Genomic DNA, 14,006 nt, shown 5'->3' with positions numbered 1-14,006 from the left:
TTGGACATATCCACATCTTACACCCCAATATAGCTCATCTAGACTCGTGTACACATAGAAGTTGAGCCAAGAGTCATGCATGCTCAGCACAGTCATATTGCTACCAGCTTCCCCCAGGGCCATAGTGATCTGGATCTAGCAGTATATAAGAAATATGAAAATATGAAGACAATGAAGACAAATGAAAGGCTCAATCTGGTTCCCTCTCTCAATACCTGGTGCAGACAAGGCAGAAATTGTGTATGTCTAATATCATATATGGATCTGTAAAACAGGTGAGGCAGATGATACAAGCAGATTCTCTTCTTGGTTGATTGCTATGACAACTGTATAGGAGCTGGTAAAGTCCATTTTCTTTCCTTTCTCCAAGAATATCCTCATTCCATCTAAATGATGAGTTTTGATTTGGAAAATGCAATTTTTTTCTTCTTGTTCACAGGCGTCCCAAGGCCATTCTTCTAGTCTCCTGGGTGCTTTCCCTGGGAAGGTAAAATCTCACAAAGCAGATCTTGTGGATTCCAATGAAAGAGGCCTCAGAAACCCAAAGAAGAGAGCTAGAGTTGATAGTATGGATTCAAAGTCCCAGGTTTAACTTACACAAGCTGTCAGATCATGGGAAAAGAACTCTAAGTTTCCCTAAAGGGAAAGGAATGAGGTTAGACCTGTATAACCAACCAAATACAGGATGCAAGCTCCTGATATAAGAGCTAAAACCAGGAAGGAGGTAAGAGACAGCCCAACAGGGAAGAAACTGGGTCAGAATCTCCATTCTTGCTACCAAATACAATGAACATCCTAAGTAATTTCAAACATATATGTTCGTGTATGGGCCAAAATTAAATTTTACATTCTAATATGCTAGTTTGAAAAGTGCTTAGTAGCAAGCTTCTCACCTATATCGACCTATGCTGTTTCTAAGATAAATTTAAACATAATTTAAAAATGTAAACTTCGGTTTACTGAGTAACAGTAATCTGGTGACAATGATGAGAAAAGACTGAATTTACCTCCACGTACAAATCCATTAGTAGCTATTGCTGAAGTAGACAATCCCGTGATAGTTGTCACAACAGTGGCCATTACAATTACAACAACTGACAGACCTTTAGGGCAAAAGAAAAGAGACTGAGAATATTTATATTTATTTCAACCTGCCTTATCTAGAACTGATTAGTATACAATGTTTACATTATATTTAACAATTACCTTATTTCTATCCCATTTTAGAAAAATCTACTCAAAAATTTTTAAAAAGTAACATTAAGACAACACTCTGACACAACCAGGAAAATAGCTTAGAATAATGCCAATTGTTTGAATTTTATGAGGTTCACAGCCTAGACGAGCACATGGTTACTTTGCTTTTTCATTCTCAAATGAATCAAGTAGTATGTAACTTTGCTTACCTATTCCAGCTTGACCCACAATCCATGACAATCTAATGAAGAGCATAACACCCCAAATGTTTAACATACAACGTACCTAGGTAAGAAAAGAGGATAAGTTCCAGATGAAGGCAAATGATCAAAAATAATACATCAGTAAATGCAAAACTAGCCAAAAGGAGGACAACATCCATTTAAAACTATAGAAAATCATTTAAAATTTCTTATCCTTCTCTTTGTAATACTTTTTTAAAAGAACTTGAGAGAGCTAAAATGTGAGATAATTTAAGTGTAATATAACATCACAAAGATCTGAAATAACAAAAGTTACTAAACAAGGTGTAAGAAATATTTTACCACTTCAACCCTAAAGAAATAGTTCCTATTCCTATTTATCCATTAAACTAAGTTTAATTTTTGCTTATTTTTTAATAACATCCTTCTTTCATTTCTTCAGAAGATTTAAGTATTATAAAGTATATCAAAACAAAATGCTAATTGTTCACACACCTTTTTTTTTAGTTTACTTATTTAAGAAACCTCTACCCCCAGGGTGGGGCTCAGACCCCGAGATCAAGAGTTGTGTACTCCTTTGACTGTGCCAGCCAGGCACTCCTCACACATCTTTTAAAACTCTGAACTATTTGAGAGAGTTTCCAATTTATTTTTACTTTTGCGTATTATGCTTATATACAGAACACAGTCATCTAAAATACTAAAATCTAAGAACAGGCAAACAATATTACCTGAAGCTTCTTCACATTTATTCTATTGATTAAGCAATGAAATTACTACTGGAACTGGGATTTTCCCTTTGCTTCTCCCCTAAATGTCAACATGACTCAAATTAAGTGCTCCCAACGTCCCAATGGGAGGTCAGTTAGTCTACTACTCTCCTCCAGTCAGTTCCTTAGTGCCTATTCCAACACAGAAAAACAGAAGTACATCTGGAACTTAATCACCTGAACCTATCTAATGAAGTAACCTCAACACTTAAGAAAACGATTTCTGTTTCATTCTTTCCATGTTAATTTTCATACATTTCTCTTAAAAAAATAACGAGGAATATTTAGCTTTACTGCCTGCTCAGATTTCTTAATTCTGATTCTCCCATCAATTTAATAGTTTATTTAATTTCTGAAAAATGACAATATGTGAGATTTACGAGAGGTAATAAAATAAAATTTGGAGGAAATCAAGTATAATATGATTCTGTTAATACATATATTGTTTCCTTTACTGAATTTAATAGCCACAAGAAAAGGAGGTACATATTATTAATCTGGTTTTCCATAACATTCACATAAAAAGAGAAGGAAGAGCTCTCCTAAGAAATGAGAACATCAGAAGGATTTTATACTAAACAGAAATGCCCTAAAATTCAATCTATAGGTACATACTAATACACCCTTGATCCAGCCAAACTTCACAACTCCTTTACTTTCCGCAGTGTATGTGACCACAGCATCTCTGGTTGGAGTACTTTCTTCCCCATTGGCAAAGCCATCCTCAAAAGGTTCCTGGTTAGAAAAGGAAATGTGAATTATGCCTAATTATCTGAAGTTTAAAATCACCTGATGAAGACAAATATCACTAAATACATTTAATCATATTTACGAGAATACCAGACTTCCAAGAATCAAGGATGTCTGTATACTTCACTTAAAAAATAAACAAATAATTAAGTGAAAGAAAACCTTAATTACTGGTATTGAAAAAATGTAAATCTTATCATGACAGCAAACCCGTTTAATAATTTCAAATTTTAATTACACTGTGGTGGTATCTAGAGAACAAATAAGTAAGTACAGGCTTAACTAGAAGTCAGTTCAAATCTGTCTCTTCAGCCACAACTTTATAGTATCTGGTTGGCATCCTTCCCACAAATGTAATTTCAACATTAACAATTTAAAACTCTATCACCAATTAACAGTTCTCCCTCTGTAGTCCATTACAGCAGGATTCCCATGGATCCCAAGATTCATTCCTAACTCCTGCCTTTACTCATTTTGTATCTGCATTCAGTCAGTCACTCAGTACTCTTCATTTTTCTCCTCATAATTTTTCTTAGATTCAGACATAAACTGGTGTTAACGCTTCATGTCTCATTGTATTTTTAGTTTTTCGCTCTCTCCTTTCTCCTTCCCCTCTCACTCCCCCTGGTTCTCTCATACTCAATACACTCAAGAACCAGTAACACTGTGTTAAACAGGTCACGAGAGGTGAAGGGAGGTACTGGGGCAGAGAAAATGTTTTATATCTAGAATTATGTCTCTGATACTATCACCATAGTTCTTCCTTACCCATATGTCAAGAGCAGGGAACAAAATACAGCTGTGTTTCTAACATCATTCTTTAAATAGAAAAGCCAACTAAATCAATTATTATTTAAGCCTGAAAATTACCATGGAGATTTCCTACCATACTTTTTAAAAACCATTTCCAGTGGTGCATACCCTCTAGTGAATTCCCAATATGAATTTTTTAAAAAGATTTTATTTATTTGATAGAGAGGGGCACAGTAAGAGAGGGAACAGAAGTAGGGGGAGTGGGAGAGGGAGAAGCAGGCTTCCTGCCAAGCAAGTAGCCCGATATGGGGCTTGATCCCAGGACCCTGGGATCACGACTCGAGCCAAAGGCAGATCTTTAACAACTGAGCCACCCAGGTGCCCCAATATAATTTTTTTTTTTTTTATTAGAAAGGAGGTATATCAAGTTCTGTGTTCCTGGAGAGAAAAATCTGTATCAGAATCCAAACTTCCCCTTTTCCTTTGACCAGTATTTGTAAGCTAAGTAAACACATTTAATTACATTTAAAGTACTAATTTCGTATGTAGCAACCTGTATCAGCTTAGATTCCATATTAATACAGGTAAACGACTGCTAATTCATAGATTTTTACGGCAAAGAAGAAATGCAGCAAGTTAGATGCAATAATTTCTTTTAGTGTATTTTTTGAAAACTAATTCATCTAGGCTTTTTAATGACAAGAAAAAAGTCAAATTTTCAGCTAATCCTCATGTTTGCATTGAAAGACGCAGCAGTAACTTCAACTATGTGAAACACTTGGAAAACAAGTCATCCTAGGATCGTTAAGAACTTAAAGATGAATGTTAATGTTAACCACTCCTGAGAATTGACAGGTCTTTAAAAACAGATCATAAGGAACACAAATTATAGTAATTTCCTTGATAACACAGTTTCCTATTTTCTACTGTATCAATGATTACTGTACTATAAGAATATCCCAAGCTTATGGTATATAGAACCACTCCCAATAACAAAAATTATCTGTTATACTTTACCCCAATGATCCCACCCTGCTATGCTTTAACAGATTTATTGAGATTTGATTCATATAATCACACAACTCACCCAAATAACGTGCAAAGTCGATGATTTTCAGTATATTCATCAAGCTATATAATTATCACAACCAATTTTAGAACATTTTCATCATCTCAAAAAGAAACTCTAAGTCCATCACTAGTCATTCCCATTTCCCCTTTTCTCCTGCTCCTGGCAATCATTTATCAACTTTCTGTCTCCATGGATTTGCTACTCTGACATGTCATATACATAGAATGGACTCATATAAGGTGTGGCCTTTGTACATGGCTTCTTGCACCTCGCCCAACATTTTCAAGATGCATCCATGCTACAATGTGTTTCAATCCTTCGCTCCTTTTTATTGCCAAATAACAACCCATTGTAAGAATACATATTTGTTTAACCATGCACCAACTGATGAACATGTGAATCTATTCTACATTCTGGTCACAATGAAATAGCCTCCTATGAACATTGGTGCACAAGTTTCTGTGTGGACATATTTTCGTTTATTATGAAAATACCCTTAGCTGTAGAATTGCTGGGTCTCATTTTTGAAATGACTACTCCTGGTCATCTTTTTTCTTCTTTTGTATCAGACTGCAGAGTGTGACTCCTCATTTCAGGGTCAGTTTATCTGTGTATTCTGTTATCCCTCTTCCTCACTTGGCATCTGATATAAACATGGAAATCAGTAACCGTATTGTCAGAAATATGTTTATGTAGGGGAAAATATGTGACCAGAGAACTCTATGGTTCAATCACAGATCATTCCACTTTGGCTTTACTTCCACTGTTGCAGGTGCCCTATATGGTAGAACATCAATGATGATCCCAAATGGAAAGGGAAAAAAAAAAAAGACTCCTCATAGGCATTGATGACTCAATAGTTCAATTATTAAAATAAAGCCAGAATAAAAATTTTTGCCTGTTCATTCAATTAACTTTAAAGTATGGAGAAGTTCCTTGGTTTTCACTGTAGGATACGCAGCATTCTGCATTTAATTTGTAAATGGAGACTTTAAAATATTACATAATCTTGGGGCGCCTGGGTGTCTCAAGTTGGTTAAGCCTCTGCCTTGGGCTCAGGTCATGATCCCAAGGTCCTGAGATGGGGCCCTGCATCAGGCTCACTGCTCAGTGGGGAGTGTGCTTCTCTCTCTCTCTCTCTCAGCCTCTCTCCTGCTCATGCTTTGCTCTCACTCTCAAATAAATCAATCTTTTTCAAAAGTTTAAAATATCATATAGTCTTCTAAATATTATAAGAAAATATAATGTCTATAATACGCATGAAAAGATCTCTTCCTTCCCATCTCTACTAAAGATGTGTATACATCATAGGCTATCTTTTCTAAGGCTAAGTATCAATGTGGGTCTTTTTTTTTTTTTTAAGATTTTATTTATTTATTTGACAGAGATCACAAATAGGCAGAGAGGTGGGGGTGGGGGGATGGGAGCAGGCTCCCTGCTGAGCAGAGAGCCTGACACCGGGTTCGACCCCAGGACCCTGACCTGAGCCAAAAGCAGAGGCTTTAACCCACTGAGCCCCCTAGGCGCTCTAATGTGTGTCTTTTTTAACAATGCAAAAGCACGCAGGAATTATAAAATTTTTGCTGTGGGTGCTTATCAGAATTTCACCACAAAGCTGAAGATCTAGAGATAATTATCTAAGTTTCCACTATACTACAAACAACTGTATTCAAAAAATGAAGATTTTCCAGCACATATGAAAACAGTATTTTAAAATAAACACGAGTCCACATAAAATGAAAGTTTATCTTCCTCTCCATATTCCAATAGCTCTATTTAAAAAACTATTTGTTATTAACCTCTAAAGTACAATTCAAAAATTGTAATCAAGTACTTATTACCTGCATTTCAATCAACAGATTTATATATAACAAAATTGGGTTAAGTTGTATTCACTTCCTGCAAGAACAGGAAACCAAAGCATAATACACATACTGTGTTCCTTTAAATACATTAACTCAGGATAAATAGGGAAACGGTGTGGTATTTTGTCTACATACAAAAAAATTTTTTTACATCTTATAATCCGGAAAATTTCACATTTACAATTATGAACTAAAATTATGCTCACACAAAGCTGCATAAATAACATCTTCAATCTACCTAACAAGTTTCAAAAAAGGATCAGTTTGTGTTTTTACCTGTTTTTCACATAATGAATAAAAGGTCAAAAATAACAACATGAGTGAGTTTTTTTGTTTGTTTGTTTTTTTAAAGATTTTATTTATTTATTTGACAGAGAGAAATCACAAGTAAGCAGAGAGGCAGGCAGAGAGAGAGGAGGAAGCAGGCTCCCTGCCGAGCAGAAAGCCCGATGTGGGGCCTGAACCCAGGACCTGGGATCATGACCTGAGCTGAAGGCAGCGGCCCAACCCACTGAGCCACCCAGGCACCCCAACATGAGTGAGTTTTATTGGTAATGCCATATTAAATGAGATGGACCAAATGAATCAAATTAATTTTGATTTATTTGGGAGGAAAAATTTTTCCAAAAATAGCACAGTGATTCTGAGTCTACCAAGCAGGGACTAAGGATGGGCTATGAACAGAATGGGGAAGTGAGGAAGAGACTGAGAAAACAATGGAAGACCCAGAGAGTTAGGCCCACAGTAACTGGAGGCATTTCTAAATGAAATAAAGAGATATACTAATAAATTATGGCAGCCTTATTTTAGTTAGACATGCTGAATTTGAGGAGTCATGAGACAATTGAAGACTTCTATCAGGCTATTAAAAAATTCATGACTGGAACTTAGAAGAGTGGCCAGGGACAAAGAGCAAGTGGGTGAAGCTATGAAACAGAATGAAAAGAAAAACTTACAGAGAGAAAGCATGAAGAGTTGAACATTTTTCTGAGGATATATAAAATACAAGAATAAGGAGGTGCCTGGGAGGCTCATTTGGTTAATCACCTGCCTTCTGCTCAGATCATGATCTCAGGGTCCTGGGATGGAGTCCCACATCAAGCTCCCTGCTCAGCGGAGAGCCTGCTCATGCTCTCTCCCACATTCTCTCTCTTATCTCTGTGTCTTAAATACATTTTAAAAAATTCTTTACAAAAAGAAAGGAAGAAAATACAGGAATGAAAAGGAACTCTGGTCTCCACAACCATTATTTCTTTGCAGAGAGTAAAGAAAAAATGTTTTGTTTTTTTTTTAAAGATTTTATTTATTTATTTGACAGAGAGAAATCACAAGTAGGCAGAGAGGCAGGCAGAGAGAGAAGAGGAAGCAGACTCCCTGCTGAGCAGAAAGCCCGATGTGGGGCTTGAACCCAGGACCTGGGATCATGACCTGAGCCGAAGGCAGCGGCTTAACCCACTGAGCCACCCAGGCGCCCCAAGAAAAAATGTTTTTGCAGTATGGGTAATCTCCTCTCTCCTCTGTACATTCAAATTTCCACCTCAACTCCATCATTCTTTGTCCTTTAACCATGGTTAACTTTTTACTGCACAATGACTCCCCCACACAAAAACACCATTACCATCAACAAATGCCCAACCAAATTTGCTCAACTATTATAGGACGTTAATAACTGCAAACCTGGTTTCACCCCACCACAACACCAAAATAGTTTTAAGACATCCCAAGACTTCTCTGCTGCCAAATTTAATGTACATCTTTCAGTCTCTGTCCTGCTGGACTTATGAAATGGCATATGATACTGTTCACTACTCTCTCTTTCTTGAAACATCTTGAAATGTCACACTTTCTCTGAGCCTCTTCTACCTAGCAGTTAAACAGGAACGCTTGGTCCCAGAGCCATCTCCTTTGCTCATCCTGTATTTTCTTTCTACAATCAATCTTACCATCTGTAACCTATAGCCTTAAATACTATCTATATGTTAAGTAATAAGTGATGGCGCCTGTTCATTTGTAGATCAGAACCACCCTCTTGAGTGTGAGTCCTGAGTGTGAATTCTAATGTTGCCACTTGGATTTTTTTTTTCCTATTCTAATTCTTACCAAATGAGAAAATGAAATTGTCAGTGTGTTATACACAGCAACTTTCCTCTAAATGAAAAGAAGGAAATGATTTCTCTTTCTTGGATCAGTTGTGGTGAACACTTAACTATCAAAAAAAGAATGTGACAAGAAAAACAATAACGGCTTAATAATTAAAATCCTTTATAACATAAACGTATGTTAGATTCCTCAATGGAGGTCTTAAAAACTGTTATGAAGTTTGTTCAGCTTCCATATCCAACAACTAAACTTGTCTTTTAATTCTCCCATTTAAATTATCTTTTACATATCAAATGTCATATTTCAATTCTTTTTTGTTGTTGTTGTTAAAGATTTTATTTATTTATTTGACAGAGAGAGATCACAAGTAGGCAGAGCGGCAGGCAGAGAGAGAGGGAAGCAGGCTCCCCGCAGAGCAGAGAGCCCGATGCGGGGCTCGATCACAGGACCCTGAGATCATGACCTGAGCTGAAGGCAGAGGCTTTAATCCACTGAGCAACCCAGGCGCCCCTCATATTTCAATTCTGACCAAAGAGAAGACACTACCTGTAATACATTGACTGAGTTTCCTCATTTTTCAGTAAAAAAGAAAGAAAAAGAAAAATCTCATGAAATCAAGCTATTGTTTCTTCCCCAGCAGAAGAATTCTCTTCAGATTTTTAGAGACAACATATGATGAAACCAGATTTTTCCGAACACTGGACAAAGATCAAGCTTTAGGAAAAATATACTTAACCAAATTTTTAAAAAACTGCCACTGAAAACTTTAATACTGCTTTAAACTAGCTCTGTAACCTGGAGTGCAAAGTTGTCATCTGTGTACAGCCTTCTCAGTCCCCAAATACGCACATCAATGCGCTTCTTGATGTTAAATGCTTTAGTTCACATTACATTAAAATGTCAGTGATTTCTCTTTCTTTGGACATCCCAGTCACTAAATCCAAAGAATTTTCATTTCTGGAACAAAATGTAGCAAGGAGATCTTTACAACTATACAGACAAGGATGTTAATAGTCACAGAAGAGGACTGTAGAGTGAGTTCTGAACATGTTTTTTTGCATAGTAAGTTGAAAAAGTGTTTATTGATGGGCAGAGAAACATCAAGACTGTAGTGCAACCTCTGAATACAGTTAAGTACTAATAAAACACATTTCTAGCAGTGTTTTTTTTTTTTACCTATCTATTCATTTCAATAGGAATTTAATTTTTATAGTTAAACTGGTAAACACCTGGTAAAAGTGTCTTTGCTCAACAATTTCAGGTCACAATGGGCAAAAGATAATGTTTGCTATTTTATTTTGTTTTATTCCTATTTTATTTTAAATATTTTATTTATTTATCTGACAGAGAGAGAGAGATCACAAGTAGGCAGAGAAGCAGGCAGAGAGAGGGGAAAGCAGGCTCTCCACCAAGCGGAGAGCCTGATGTGGGACTCGATCCCAGGACCCTGAGATCATGACCTGAGCTAAAGTAAAGGCAGAGGCTTAACCCACTGAGCCACCCAGGCGCCTGTTTTATTCATATTTTAAAGAACTAAGCAAAGCTGCAACAAATGTCTCTTTAGGCCTAAGGCTGCCAAAATACTATTTCCAGGAAGACTTAAGGATGCTCAAATATGGACACGCTACAAAAGAGAAGTGTTCCAATCCCTTAACTGTATTTAATATATTAAAAAGTCCAAAGTACCACTTAACATTCTTCTGTTATTTGAAGACTCTACATTTACAAAAAGCCACTTCTGGGCATAAATCATAATCACATCCTTCTACTCATTCATATAACAAATATTCATTCATCAGTTTTATCAATCACCCTAATAGGTAACTTCCAGCCCTCCCAGACTTGTTATTTTTATACTAAAGGCTAGAGATGAAAGGCAAGTCGTCTACCTTAAATGTGGGGCATTTTCCACTATATCAAAGTAGTCGCTAGTAAATTAAATGCTTAACTCATTCAAAAAAAGTTAGGGTCCTTTTCAATAATACCTTATCTCAAGTCACTGCCTCTCTGTGACAATAACTCTCCCAAACTATAAAATGGAGATAATAGTCCCTGCCCACCAGTACCAACCATCCCCTTGCAGTCTTGGGGCTCTCTAAATAATGATCAGTTTCTGGTAATGCAGCCTCAAGAAGCAGTTGACATTTCTAGCTTGATGCTATAAAGCCAGCTGATGCAACTAGACTTGTAATCTAGAAATCTAAATTTAAATGCGAGTGCCACCTTAGAAATGTGACATTATGACTCACCTATAGTTATGCAGTTCAAAAAAATTAGAAAACTTAATCTTAGGTGTCCTGCTTTTTCAATGCATGACCAAAGTGGTCAACAAGAACAAGATTACACACTCAGTTGACCCTAGCAGAGCCAGGACAGCAGTTTCCCTAGGAATCCACAATTTCTCCAGGCAATGATGTTCCCGTGGCACCTGTTGAGAAGCTCTAACCTATCCCAGCACCGGAAGACTAAAGCCCATGCCAGTGAGCATCACTTAACTGCTCTTGCAACTAGAGATCCTCTTCCTTTTGTCTGCCTACTGCCTCCCTGAAATATATACTGCATTAAATCTTGATCATGTTGTATGGACCCATTGTGAGTCTATGTTTCTGTGTGAAGGTCTGTTTATTTACAGGAACAAAATTTGCTTTTGGCATCACCTTTGCAACTGGAAAGTGGTTGTGACACTACTAATTTACACAGTTAATGTGAGGATCACATAAGGTATTCTTTTACAAAAAACAAACAAACAAAAAAAACCCAAGGCTGATTATTCACTGAAGATAAAGCTGCAAATAAAAAACTAGATTATGACATAGTTTTAGTTTTTCAGTAAGACAAGTCTATATGTATTAACTAATCATTTTCTTGCTGCCACAAAATAGGAGTCAAAAATTCATTTACCCTGCCAAATGTTACCTTGCTTTCTAGCATTTTAACCTATGAAATAAAATTTGGATCTCAATCACAACTGACCTTCTTATGCAGTAAATCAACCTTACCAAATAATCCAAAGTGACAGGAAAAAAACAACATGAATAGGAAAAGAATGTGGAGGCAAGGGTGGGGTGTTGATACACAGCTATAAAGTTTTAATGCATTTAACAATTACTTATTCAGAACAAGGTGCTAGGTACAGTGTAGTAGCTACAGTAAAGAATACAGAAATTTAAAATATGCAAAGACATTTACCCTTATTTTATTGTGCAATTCCCAGTTTTGCTGGCAGATGACACCATTTAAATGTTAAAAAATTCTGCTAATTACAACCATCAAAAATGTCACAACTCCAACATTAAGGGAGATCTCACATAAATAAGACTAAAACAGTAATTCCTTCCAAAAGTTTTCAATTCTATCCTGTATTAATGCTTGCACTGAAAGAAAAACAAGATAGAAAAGCTTCCTTAGCAATGTCCTAAGCTACCTTAGTACACTTAGTTCCCTCTATTTCCCTATGTTTCTGAGCAATCCCCTTACTATTTCCTCTAAGCACATGACATTTGGAAAATATAACAGAGATAATGGTTTCTTCCCAATTACTTTCAAAGAGTTCAATTCTGGATGAGAAATGGTTTGTGGGTTAAGAAATAGTCTGATTTTTTTTCTTTCATATTGGGTGGGGGTGAGGGGAACCCTGGCACTGAATCTGACCCAATCAATTCAAGTCTACAATCATATACACCAGAATTTTCCTACTGACTGAGCCAGATACACTAAAACAGTTTTTCCTGCTTTCAATAAGTAGAAGTTTCTTATAAAATGTAAGTTGTGGGGCGCCTGGGTGGCTCAGCGGGTTAAGCCGCTGCCTTCGGCTCAGGTCATGATCTCAGGGTCCTGGGATCGAGCCCCACATCGGGCTCTCTGCTCAGCGGAGAACCTGCTTCCTCCTCCCTCTCTGCCTGCTTGTGATCTCTCTCTCTGTCAAATAAATAAATAAAAAATCTTAAAAAAAAAAAAAGTAAGTTGTATATAATCTAGGTCTGTTTACTCATTACCTTTGGGATAAACTAAGAATTCTTAATATATGAGACCTTCATAATCTAACTGACTTATTTAATTTATTAGATTTTTATTTGTTTACTTGAGAGAGAGAGAGGGAGATGGCAGGCATTCACAAGCAGAGGGGGCTGGAGAGGGAGGAGCTGGTTCCCTGCTGAGCAGGGGCGCCAGATCTGGCTGGATCCCAGGACTCTGGGATCATGACCTGAACTGAAGGCAGATGCTTAACAAACTGAGCCACGTCGTGTCCCCTGTCTGGCTTACTTTAGTAACAGCCACCATTTACCAAAAACCTACTGTGTGTTAGAGATTTCCCTAAATGTTTACATGTCCTATTTCCCTAATTTGGCACATCTTTGAGAGGCTGGTAAAATCTTCACTTAAAAAAATGAGGAAACAGTCTTTTGAGAAGTTAACACATCCCAAACCATACAGCTAGCTATTAATGTGGTGGTGCAGAGACTCTTCTAAATGGTATAAGTCCACATATTACAGTACAGTGAAACAGTTAAAGTATTTTGGGCAAGGGGACAAAGACAAATCACCCAACTCTGGAAAGTGATCTGCTCAAACTTCACAATTCCCCAGCCGTTCTCACTGTTCAACCCTGTTTCATCTTTCCCTCCTTCCTCTGCTTCCAAATCTAAAGATGCTTTTGACATCATCCTCCTAACAAAGACAGAAACTCTGCACTGGATGGCACCACAGAAGATTATTTCTAAATCTGTTTGTGCTTTGTAGAAATTCCCCCAGGATCTAAAATATCTACAAAACTTTTTGCCCTACAAGATTCTTACAGACGGCTGCACTGGACCACCTATGGAGGACAAAGAATGGCCAGCATCTAGACATAATCTATCTGGGAAGGCGTATCAAATGTTTAAATATGAAATTAGGTACCAGATGGAGCTGTGTGTGTGTGTTACTTACCTTTGGAAGTGTATTTGGAGGCTGTTGTGGTATGGAAGGTAGGTAAAATAGGCCTGTCATTCAGTTTCTACATTGTCCAGGACTTCCTTTTTCCACTTAAATACCACATTGCCTGTTCCAGCTAGCAACTCCATTCAACCCAATGTTCCAGGTCATACAAGTTTCTTTCATCCGGTATATCTTTACCATCGTAACCTCTTGACTCCTGGACCCACCCACACATCCATGTTTTGTCACAACTCACAGTAAGATTTGACACAATTAAAGAAAAGGGAAATATTAGTCAGTTTTAGAAGTTATTGTGTTTTTCCAATCACAGACCACTTGCCTATTTCTACTAATTTTGCTTGAAAATTTTGTACATGCC

At 37.0% G+C, this 14,006-nt stretch overlaps 1 protein-coding gene across 2 annotated transcripts in view; it reads right to left on the bottom strand.

The window, feature by feature from the left end:
* The window catches only part of SLC12A2 (solute carrier family 12 member 2), a 112,968-nt gene that overhangs the window by 80,187 nt on the left and 18,775 nt on the right, over window positions 1-14,006 (bottom strand). For both annotated transcript variants that reach the window (XM_047728990.1, XM_047728989.1), the window contains exons 2-4: window positions 2,786-2,905; window positions 1,407-1,482; window positions 1,008-1,103 (exon numbers count right to left, since the gene is read on the bottom strand). In XM_047728990.1, coding sequence (XP_047584946.1) covers window positions 1,008-1,103; window positions 1,407-1,482; window positions 2,786-2,905 — 292 coding nt within the window. The remainder of the gene's footprint in view (window positions 1-1,007; window positions 1,104-1,406; window positions 1,483-2,785; window positions 2,906-14,006) is intronic.

The sequence above is a fragment of the Lutra lutra genome, chromosome 5 (genome assembly GCF_902655055.1).
Source record: "Lutra lutra chromosome 5, mLutLut1.2, whole genome shotgun sequence".
Classification (NCBI taxonomy): domain Eukaryota; kingdom Metazoa; phylum Chordata; class Mammalia; order Carnivora; family Mustelidae; genus Lutra; species Lutra lutra.
Note: the sequence above shows the minus strand (reverse complement) of the source record. Positions and strands in the feature narration are given on the sequence as shown.